At 42.6% G+C, this 12,337-nt stretch overlaps 1 protein-coding gene across 3 annotated transcripts in view; it reads left to right on the top strand.

Annotated features, from left to right (window-relative positions):
- The window catches only part of NINL (ninein like), a 246,067-nt gene that overhangs the window by 86,963 nt on the left and 146,767 nt on the right, over positions 1 to 12,337 (top strand). For all 3 annotated transcript variants that reach the window (XM_082252540.1, XM_082252541.1, XM_082252539.1), the window contains exon 5: positions 8,737 to 8,803. In XM_082252540.1, coding sequence (XP_082108666.1) covers positions 8,737 to 8,803 — 67 coding nt within the window. The remainder of the gene's footprint in view (positions 1 to 8,736; positions 8,804 to 12,337) is intronic.

The raw sequence follows: 12,337 nt of genomic DNA, 5'->3' as shown, positions 1-12,337 counted from the left end.
GATGTCATGTGATGGTTAATGCCCCATACACACGTGCAGACTTACCAAAACCATATAATATGAGGTCAAACCTAAACACTTTCAATTTGTATGCAATCCGGCAGGCCTTTGCACTACATAGAAAAGGTAAGTCTGCAGACAAAAGTCTGCAGATAATCTGCACGTGTGTATGGGGCATAACTTTCCGTGTGTTTTTTCTTTTCTGAGCATGCCCAGTCTTGCTAATCGGCTGTTTGTCGGCCGAATTCTGTACTGACTGGCGAACAATCGGCCATTCTGTTGTTGGCCAAGAAAAATTTTAATGCCTGCACAACAGATTCTGTTCGGCCGAAAAGTCGCAGTCGGTTGTCGGAAGCATCATACTAACAAGCCGGAAATCGGTCGGCGGCCGAATATTTACGGCCGACAATCGCTACATGTGTACGGGCCTTTAGAAACTGTGTAATTCATATGTCCTGGATTAAAGAAATAAGGTGGCAACCCTAGCTACATACCTATGGGCTGAGGTTAGGCCTTTGCAGCAGGGTCCAGACAAATTTTGATTCATGTATGGGGAGGCTTGTTGTACAGACGTCGATTGGTAGATAAACTTCTGTACAACCAGCCTGTCAGGTTTTTCCCAATTTGGTTTCCTGATCAGTGTATTCTGATAGTGGGTAAGTCTTCCTACTGCCAGAATACAATAATTCAGTTGGAAGGATATCCGCATCGCATGTGTGGATGAGGGAATTGGATCATTCTTTTTCATTCAACTTGCTGGTTGAACGAAAAAAAAAAAAAAAATGTATAATGTCTGGCCTGCCTAATGCCCCGTACACACGTGCAGATTATCTGAAGACTTTTGTCTGCAGACTTACCTTTTCTATGTAGTGCAAGGGCCTGCCGGATTGCATACAAATTTAAAGTGTTTAGGTTTGACCTCAAATTATCTGGTTTTGGTAAGTCTGCAGACAAAAGTCTGCAGATAATCTGCACGTGTGTATGGGGCATAAGGCTCCTTTCACACGGTCCGCCTCCGTCAGCGGACTCCGTGCTGCTCAGCGGGGGATCGATACACTGATCCCCGCTGAGCAGGCAGGTGACGGCTCTGTGTGCGGAGACGGAGGTGTCAGAGCCCCGCTGCTCTCTATGGGGGGAATCGGATGAGAACGGACCGCCTGTCTGCTCTCATCCAATCCAATCCCCTGGACGGATGGAAAATAGGGTTTCCATCCGTCTGGATTTCACGGACAGGATCAGATGCGGATGGCAGCGGGTGTCAGCGGACATGTCTCCGCTGATATCCGCTGCTCCATAGGGATGCATTGAGGATCCGATCAGATCCGCCTAAAAAACTGACAGGTGGATCTAATCGGATCGTTCGTATGAAAGGACCGTTAAGCCTCGTACACACGCGTCGAAAATCGGCAGGAAATTTTAGTCCGACAACCGATCTGCCGATTTTCGGCTTGTTAGTATGATGCTTCCGACAACCGACTCTGACTTTTCGGCCGAAAAAAATCTGGTGTGCAGGCTATAACATTTTTGTCTGCCGTCAAAACACGGCCGATTTTCATGCAGTCAGTACAGATTTCGACAGGGAAAAATTTAATGAGCAAGACTGGGCATGCTCAGAGAAGAAAGAACACAAAGAAAGCAAACCAACACATGACATCACTTCTGAAGTAGAATTTTGTTGGGCGAGAAAATTCGTGTGCAGTCTAGGCACATTCCAACCAACAAAACACAACTCTGGACAAAAGATCGGCCGATAATCGTTGCGTGTGTACGGGACTTTACAGAGTTAAAAAAGGGTATTCACAAAAATGTATTTAGTTCCTATACGATGCATTGGCTGCAGGTGTATGGCATGTCTGTCTCTCCTCATCACAGGTGTTTCATCATTAGTCCCTGGGATCACCTCTTCACACATTAGGCAGAGCTAACCTTTATTAAATGGCTTTGTGTGGACAAGGAAAGCGCAGTCAAGCAGCTCCAGGTCAATAATAAAATCCAAGAAATTGTGTTATACATTGCAACATAGTGCATTGGTTCTTAGTGCAAAACGAACACCTGAATGCGATCAGATTTATTTTCACACCTGTCAAGTTTATCTGCAATCATATTTCCATTGAACATATACTTGTGTATAAAATGTTATGAAACATGCAATCGAGAGTTAACCACCAGTTGAGATCATTTTACTGTTGTGTTTTTGGTCATAAATCCATTAATTTCATCAGAAATTTTCAGAGATGCTCGGTTGGGTTATTCAAGTACCTAATCAATGTACAACTCTGGAAGATTTGATAGAGCAGGCAATGCGTAAACAAGTGTTTTGAAGCCGCTTTACAGTAGTTGCAGGAATCACACAGCATGCTGAACATTTTGTGGTTTGAGGTGGTAGTTCAGGCATTGAAGTAAGCTGTGTGCATGGTTTTTATTACATGTATCGTTTCATTTATAATTATGTAAATCTGTATGTTTTTGAATATTTTCAGAGATGTGTAAATGTGATCAATTTTTAAAAAAAACTTAAATGGGGGAGGGGGTCTCGTTTTTACTCATTGCAAAATCTTTGGTTTATTACATGGGAAACCATATCTACACTCAGCATGATCTTTGATTTGATTGATGATTCCAAATCTATGGGGAAAGTCAGATGCCTTCCAGCTTTTCTGAAAGCATTGGGGGGGGGGGGACATGTGGATCTGTATTTCCCTGGAAAGAGTAGTAGTAGAACTGACACCCCGTACCAGTAATTCATTTTGTATCTGATAATGCCTTTCTTTAGGTGTTTAGTAGTACAGCACTGTTCCTTCACACCAGCAATTGTTCTTTTTTTGTTAGAACTTCATGGAAATTCACTGCATTGCAAGTTGCAATAGTGAAAAAGTGCATTGGGGCTGTGCAAGAGAAGGCTGCCCAGTATGAACAGTCACTAAGCCCCCATTCACATTTAGAGCGATTTGACAGGTCAAATCGCATGACAAGTCACATCCTATTGCTGGCAATGTTCAAATTGATGCAACGCCGACTTTGCATCGATTTAAAAAAGCAGTATATGCACGACTTTTGGCGATTTTAGGTGTGACTTCAATAGACATCTGTGCATGAAGCCGCACAGATGTCTTCAAAGTCGCACTGAGATGCGGCTTTGAATTTGTGCAATTTTTCAGGTGAAATCACACTATTTCAAAGCCGCACTCCACGTGAATGGGGGCTAAAGAAAAGTGCTTTGGGTAGAGTGTATGCATACAGTTTTTGGAAAATAGACAATAGGAATTTTTATCAAATGTTCAAATTACTTGTGCAGCGTTTGTTTCGCCTACCTGTGAGATGGCAATCTGAAAAAATGAGCAGGTTTAAGTCTATTGATCATCTCATGCTAGCCATACATGAAACAGAACAATTATATAAAACAGTCATTTATTAACTACATATAGCTGGCTTTCTTTGAAATTCTAGTTGAATTTAAACAAATGCTCATTTCATGATCGATAAACAGTTTACGTGTATGGCTAGCATTGGATGGTCATTGACAGAAAAATCGGCAGAGCCTGGCTTTTTCAGACATTTTTTGTTGATCTTTCCGTCTTTATTTCTCATTTAAAAACATCCGTCAGCCCCCTGCTGTCCAAATGACCGGATCTTTTTGTTATATAATATTTTCAGTTTATAACCCTTTTGCAGATTGCTTTGTTTTTTTTTTTTTTCAATGATTTATCTATTCAGTATTCAAAATTGTATTCTTCTCTGTACATGGTACCATTTCCATGTTTACTTTGGATACTGCCGTTCTGTAACAAACAAAAAATGTGAAAAAAAAAACATCAGATTTTTTGCTGTCTTTGGGCAGATTTATTACTTCCTGTCCCACTTACACATCAGGAAGTGAGGAAATTGAGAGAAATCAATATTAAATGCCAGTTCACACTGGTGCGATACGGGAACCCTGCGAATCCACTGCGGGTTCCCGCATCGCACCTGATTCACAGGTAGGTCACACTGTCATATGCGAAATACTGGGAGTGTCAATACAAGGTTAATGTTACCCCCAGATTAGTTTGCATATCGCAGTGTGAACTGTCAATTTGAACAGGAATCGGATCGCATAGGTGTGAACATCCATGCAATCTGATTCTGGTGCATACCAAAAAAAGGGGCCTGCATGGCTTTGGTCCAAATGTGATGCAAATTCAGCCATACAATCTGTATGGCTGAATTTGCATCGCACAGACATCGCATGTGATTTGTAGTGCGCATCACATGCAATGTCTGACATCGCTATAGTGTGAACCAGCACTTAGACAACACTTGAACAATTCCTCTATTAAAAGAAAAAAAAAATTATTTTCTATTCCCATTCCGAACATTTGTTACTGATGCGCTTTTTATATTGCCTAGTATATCCAACTTCAACAGTGAAAAATGTCATACATTGCAGCTTACTAGTCCTTAGGGCTCTTTCACACAGGCGGACCATTCAGATCCGCCTGTCCATTTTTTTGGCGGATCTGAACAGTCCCCCCATGCATCCCTATGGGGCATCGGATGTCAGCGGACATGTCCGCTGACATCCGATCCGTCAAACTGGACAGATGGAACCCCTATTTTCCATCCAGCCGATCGGATCGGATGAGAATGGACCGACGGTGATGTGATCTGCACAGCAATGTGATGCAAATCATATGCAATGTCTGGCATTGTACTAGTGTGAACTGGCCCTTAATCTCCTGCACACACTGGCTTCAGCTGAATCACTGTTCATTGATCTGACATTCTTTCAGTTAGACTTAGCAAAGGTGCAAAAAATAAGTAAGGCTCCTTTCACATGGCCGCTCCGTGTGAAAGGTCCGCTGCGGGACTTTTTTTTTTTTTTTTTTCCACGGAGCGGATGACATTTCTGTCATCCGCTCCGTGTGCCCGCATATCATCCCATCCGTTTGCGGATGTATGTCTATGGCACTGCGGATGTCAGCGGATGACACCGCTGACATCCGATTTTCCTTCCTTTCCGTTTTTTACACGGAAGGAAAAATAGGGTTCTGTTCCGTTCATAAAAACAGAACAGACAGGAGGAAAATCGGGTGTCAGCGGATGGTATTCCGCTGACACCCGCAGTGCCATTCACTTGCATTGATGTCCACAAATCATCCGCAAAAAAATAGGATGATTTGCGGACACACGGAAAGCAGCGGAGCGGCCGTGTGAAAGGACCCTAAAAAAAAAAATAAGTAAAATATGGCGCTAAGTAGACTGGGGGGGTGGACTTGTTTATTGGGGGGGAAGCAACAACAATGTGTTGGGAGACAGTAACATAAAAACACTAAGATTCAGCCGGCAGCTGTCCCAAGAAGGAATTGGAAACCTTAGGATCTGTGTATAACAGAATTGGGAAGCACCGCCATCTAAGTGCAATTAGTCCTCTCCCAGCGGCTCCTACAGCCTTATCGTAGAGACCCAGCTGGGACCCTGCCGAGCTCTGCATAGTCTCCACCAGGATACATGTTTTTACAATTTCACCAAATGTGAGTGCCACCTTTCATTTATCTTTGCCTTCAATTGTTTTTAGACTAATTGCACTTAGATGGCGGCGCTTCCCACTCCTCTTTGTATTCACAGATTTAGCAAAGGCCCTTCACAGGCAGGAGCTCACAGCCCTTTGTTGTGTAGAAAAATACAGTGAACAGTTTAAACTTCTATTTTATGGCTACTGATCCCAGTACCACCTCTTCAGGCACTGCCAACCCACTTGGCTGCAGCTGCCCCTTTCACTTGCCGTCCAGGCTAACTCCTCCACACCAGTCCTCTAGACTGACTCTTCACCAGCCCACCTGGCAGACTCTCAGGAGATATCCCCGGGAAGGATGAAGACTTAAGTACACCGCTGTATTTAGGGAGACTGGCTACATGTGGCAGTCTCCCCCCTTGTTAGTCCCCAGCAGTACTGATCTACTCACGCTGTCCACTCTTGTTCCCATGACCAGATTAGGGGGCATGCTTCAAGGGCTTCTAACAGCCTCCTCAACACTGTATCTCCATCTTTCACCCGACTGCCCCTGCTAGCATGGCACATGCCTATTTATGAAGTAAACTCTGCCCCTGCCATCCTACTCCTGGGGATTGGCTGAGGCCTCATAAATATTCCAGGCAGCACCTCCTAACCTCCTGCCTCCTAGCTCTAGAACATTCTTCAATGTCCCAGAAACAGGGGGAGGCACCAAAAGGAGCTGTCAGGATAAGTTACCCAGCCCTGACTCGCTGAATCCTGACCCAGATTCCATAGCTCAGGCTTAGCCCCGAGCTAACTAGAATTTACCTACTCTAACATAACCTACACTAGCACACACTAGAGGGTACTACACAGGCTAAGTACATTTTTGCAGGTAAAGAAAAATACAGTTAACTGAACTGAAATCTCAAACAATGTTATAGGCCTTCCCAGTTACCTAGGGCAGGTTCTACTAACATTACTGAAGTTTGGGTGCCGAATCCCAACTCATTGAAGTCAATGTTAAGAAAAGAGTAATGGCCAGTTTCTAGGCTAATAGACAAGGTATTGTCCAACCAGGGCTTGACAAATTAGCCAGTTTTTTTTTTTAACTAACATCTTTACAGATGCAGCGCTGTTGCACTTTGAACAACAATTGCGCGGTCATGCAAAACTATATCCATATGAAATTGTTATTTTTTTTTTTTTTGGAGACAGATAGGGCTTTCTTTTGGTGGTATTTAATCACCACTGGGTTTCTTCCTAAACAAACAAAAAAAGACTGAAAGTGTTGAAAACATTAACTTAATTTCTGTTTGAACATTTTACAAATAAGTTACCGTATTTTCTTCTTCGCTGATGGGCACTGACGAGGCTACACGGATGAAGGGAAACTGATAGGCTGCACTAATGAGGGGGCACTGATATGCTGCACTGATGGTCGGCAATGATGGGCACAAATAGCCTGCACTAATGGGCACTGATGGACACTGATAGGCTGCACTGATAATGATTATCAGTGTAAATGTGCCTGTCAGAATTGCTGGTTATTGGCTCTCCTCACGCTGTGACAGTTGCATGAGGAAAGTACTACCGCTAACCAGCAAGTCTACTTACAATGTTATCAGCTGTGATTAGACACAGCTTATCACAGATCAAGGTAAAGGGCCATGCACAGTAGCCCTTTACCTCGAACTGTGATCAGCTGTGTCCGAACTAATCAGAAAAATGCAACGCGATTTGCAGAATCGGATCACATGGGTGTGAACACCCATTCAATCAGATTTTGGTAAAGACAACAAAAAGTTCCTGCACGAGTTTGGTCATACAATTTCAATGGCTGAATTTGCATCGCACAGACATCACATGAGATCTGCACAGCAATGCGGTGCGTATAACATGCAATGACTGGCATGGCACTAGTGTGAACTGGCCCTTACTGTCAGGATCAGCAGGAAAAAGGCTTCCACATCTAATTACTAAGAAGATGCAATATATTACATTGTTGTTCTTGGGTTTAGATACATATTAAAGCGGCGCTCCACCCAAAAGCAAGCTGTCATTGCCTGGTAGCCAAACTTGCAATGCTGGCGCCGCCAAGAGGAGAGAGAGAGAGAAGCGAGGCTTCGAGCGGCCACATTGTTGGACTGTAAGACAGGTGAGCGTGTGTTTAGTAAAGTCAGCAGCTACACTTTTTGTAGCTGCTGACTTCTATTAAACACAAAAATGAGTGGAACTCTGCTTTAGGAGGCTTCAATGTACTAACTAAAGGCAAAACTTTTTTTTAGTTTTGGATAGAGTGGAAAGGAATTAGCTTGTCAATTCTTATTATTGTCTGTGTCCCCGTTATCAAGATTCGCCCTCTCTATTTCTCCTGTTTACCATGATCATTGAAAATGAAAGTAAAAGAAAATCCCAAATGTTGACTTGTCCCTGAAAAAGTAAAAGAGGTGAAATCTTCCAATGGGGACACTAGTTCTGGTGACCTGGGAGTTCCCAAGAGATTCTCTTAATTTACATGGATTTCCTCTTACTTCCGGCATGGCTATGGGACCGGAAGGGAAGGGAAATTTCTGCAATAGGACAAAGATGACGAAAAAAAATTTGACAGAGGTTATAACCCTCCCTTGCTCTATCTAAAATGGCAAAAAAAGTTTTGGCTATAGTTCTTCTTTACGAAGAAATTTGTCTGCATGCTTGTTTCCTTTAACTTGAAAGTGTTTCAAGTGTATTTTGTGAATATATTTTTTTAGCAGCAAAAGATCGATACTGTTGTCAGAGTGATAAACAACCGAATATTAATCCGCTTAGCTGTTCTTTTTAAACCTCTTTGATAATGGGGATCTACAAATGCACAACAATGAGGCAACCAGCAATGACCTGGTCCCGCAATAGGAAGACTTCCAAGTGCAGAGCTTTTATACAGTCTGTATATCACGGAATGTGTTAAAGTGGCCGTGCAGTGCTTGGTCCTTTGTTTAATATTTCACTGCAGAGGAAGCCTGTGACGTTATTAATCAGTGTGATTTTAAGAATTTAGTTGAAATGATCCAGCCCATTGTGAGCGAGCTATGAGGTTTTCTGTGTTTGACTTGGCCTCAGGTTTGGCTGGGAGTTTAACACACATTCTTAAGCCCGACAAAGAATTATTTTTTCTCCCTCAGCCTTCCTGCCTCCTATATTCCTGTTTTTTTTTTTTCCTTGCCTTTTCCATCTTGGATCATTTATACACAAATCTGTCTCGCATGTGTTTTGCTCTGCAGAGCCTCAAGTCGGATGAAGAAGCAGAAATAGTGAAGGAGCCTGAGATTGAAAACTTTGAAGCAGAAGGTAAAGACTGAAATATAATTTAGTTAAGAAAGTGTCCCATGGCTTTGGATGTATATTAATTAAAAAATTCTTTCATGTTAATTTTTTAGATTAGGCCTCTTCAGTAATGTGTTTCACTCTGCTAGTCTAATGGCTAAACTCCTCTCACGTTTTATTGTTCTTTGCTGGATTTAGTCTACTAGTAAAGATTAGAAAATTGCTGTCCAGATTAAATTATTTGCAGTGATATAATTTTGGTCTATGTGCACTGGCTGTATTTCTTTTACCAGCTTCAGATGTGCCTCTGCGGCAAGTTCCACATAAATTCCCAGCAGATGCTTACAGTCAGAGAAGTTTTGCTGCTGGAACAGATTTCATTCGATGCAATGGTTGAACTGTATCAGGGAATCCCTGATGTAGCAGCAAACTGCACTGTCTGCGAATTTTTATAAATAGTGTCTCATAAATTAACTCTAATTATAAATGAATTCTCATCTACTCGTGTTATTTCAACTTTAATTTATAACTAATCCTATATAGCTGCTGATTGAGTGTTGGATTGAGCCAGTCACATGTGGGATTACTAACCTACCTCTGCCTGCAACTTCTGTAGTATAGTCTTTATGGATTGTTCCATGTTTTATACTGGACATGGTTGAGATGCTGTATGTATACTTTTTTACTGATTTGCCACAAAATTAATTAAACTTTGGTCTTTAGAAAAAAAAAAAAAATAATAATTATATTCACATTAACCACTTAAGCCCCAGAGGATTTGGCTGCTCAAAGACCAGGGCCTATTTTGTGATTCGGCACTGCGTGAATTTAATGGACAATTGCGCGGTCATGCGATGCTGTACCCAAATGAAATTGACATCCTTTTTTTCCCACAAACAGAGCTTTCTTTTGGTGGTATTTGATCACCTGTGCGATTTTTACTTTTTGCACTATAAACAAAAAAAGAGCGACAATTTTGAAAAAATAACTATTTTTCATTTTGTTTTATATATGAAATTCCCCAAAAAAATGTAAAAATCTAATTTTTTTAACATTTTAGGTCAATTTGTTTTCTGCTACATATTTTTGGTAAAAAAAAATTGCAGTAAGCGTATTTTGATTGGTTTGCGCAAAAGTTATTGCGTTTACTAACTACAGGAAAGAATTGTCAAATTAATTAACTAGTAATGGCGGCGATCTGCGATTTTTTTGCGGGACTGCGACATTGCGGCGGACAGATCGGACTCTTGACTGGCATTTTTGACACTTTTGGGGGTACCAGTTACATTACTACAGTAATCAGTGCTATACATATGCACTGTTACTGTAAAAATGACACTGGCAGGGAAGGGGCTAACTTTATTGGTAAACAGTGGGTTAAATGTATCCCTAGGGGTGTGATTCTAACTGTGGGGGGGAGCGTGGTTTGTGATGTAACCACAGAGACATACGATCCTACATAGCAGGATCGTACAGTCTCTGCAGTTACACCAGGGAGAATGACAGATGGCTGTGTTTACATCAGCCGCCTGCCTTTCTCCCTCTCTAGCGGGAGATCGCGAGTGGCCGGCGGACATCAGAGCCGTCGGTCACTCGTGCGGGGATGTCTGTGAACGAGTGGGGGCGGGAGTGACATACCCATACGTCACTTTGCCAGCAGCGGCTGCCTGCCGCAGTATATCTGTTTAAGTGGTTAAACATACATATTTATGTGTGTGTGTGTGTGTGTGTGTATGTATATATATATATAAAATAGAGAGAGAGAGAGAGAGAGATTGCTCTCTCTGCTTACCAGAAGAGCAGCAGGCAAAATACCTATGCACTCTGCTTATCAGGGAGCAGGATTTGTGGTTAGATCTACTCAGTGTGCCCAGTGTGTGATTTATCTGGTCTTAGGGAGTGTCCCCAGCTGATTCAATGGGGAGGTACGTTGGATGCTGGAGGAAACCTGACCAATGACACACAGGCTTTTGGTACTGTCCCAGGGGTTGGCACGGAGAGTGGTGCATTATGGCACAGGGTATAAAAAGCCACAGGCACATGAGGTAGAGATCTTTGGCGGGAAGCAGAGTCCCATAAGGAGGGTGGTTGCTGCCTCCTCTTCTGCAGCAGTTGATGGTGGTCACAGGCAGTCGGCCTGGTGCACCATTGGTGTGAGGCTGAAAACAGAGGTCCAGGAAAGCTGACTGAGGAGTTGGGGCACTACGAAACTCTGGAAAAACAGTATTGTGAGTACAGAGGATCTTGTCCAGGGGTCTGCCCAGGAAGGGGACCACTCCGGGTAGTGCAGTCAGTAGACAGGTGTCAGCTAGCCCAGAGGGAAAGGGGGTACTAGAGGATTACCCTGGAGAGAAATACTATAGGAACACTTATCTTCATTCAAGTGGCAGGATGAAGTAGCGGCCTTGCCGCATTCTAAAGCTAGAAGTCCTCAACTTTGTGAATAGTTAACAGTTGGAGTATCCCACTCATCCCTTCTCCCATCCCAAGTTAAATAAAACCACAAAAACAACAACCCCTGGACTGATCTTTGACTGAGCCAAGAATTTAAAGTGTTAAGTTTCTGCAAACAGTTGATACGGGTAACCCAGGGGAATCCCTACAGTGTAATATCCAGCAGCCCTCTAGGGGGCAGTGCTGCACACACAAATAGAGCTTTATTTTGGTGGTATTTAATCGCCACTTGCTTTTTTTTTGCTAAATAAAAAAGACCGAAAATCTTGTAGAAAAGTTGTTCTTTGTTTCTGTCATAACCGCTACCAGCACAAGGGACACTTTTTCCATTCAGCCCCGGTTCACACTAGGGCGACCTGTGAGGCGACCTGGTCACCTCACAGGTCGCCGCAGGTCGCCTCCCATAGGAAAGCTGCGGACCCGTTCTAATAGGAGCGACACAAGTCGCTCCGACCTAGAAAAAGGGTCCGGAGCTTCTTTGGGGCGACCAAGAGGCGACCGCCATAGACTTCAATGTTATGAAGTCCGTGGCGGCCGCTCCGAGGTCGCGGCGCGCTGCTCGCACCGCGATCTCGGAGGTCGCCCCTGAAAGTAGCGTCGCTCCTATGTGAACCGGCGCTCAAAGTAATGTACCATCCGTGGTGCTAATTATTGAATGAAAATATTTGTTTTTAACCACTTAAGGACCAGGCCTTTTTTCTGACACTTGATGTTTACAAGTTAAAATCATTTTTTTTGCTAGAAAATTACTTAGAACCCCCAAACATTATACATTTTTTTTTTAAAATAGACCCTAAAGAATAAAATGGAGATTGTTGCAATATTTATCACACCATAATTGTGCAGCGGTCTTACAAACGCAATTTTTTTGGATAAATATGCTTTTTTTGAATGAAAATAAAAGAAAACAGTAAAGTTATCCCAATTTTTTTTTTTCAAATGTGAAAGATAATGTTACGCCAACTGAATAGATACCCAACATGTCAGGCTTCAAAATTGTGCACGCTCGTGGAATGGCGACAAACATTATTACTTAAAATCTCCATAGGTGACACTTTAAAAATTTCTACAGGATACCAGTTTAGAGTTACAGACTAGAATTAT

The sequence above is a fragment of the Pelophylax lessonae genome (assembly GCF_965119305.1).
Source record: "Pelophylax lessonae genome assembly, chromosome: 3".
Taxonomy (NCBI): Eukaryota; Metazoa; Chordata; class Amphibia; order Anura; family Ranidae; genus Pelophylax; species Pelophylax lessonae.
Note: the sequence above shows the minus strand (reverse complement) of the source record. Positions and strands in the feature narration are given on the sequence as shown.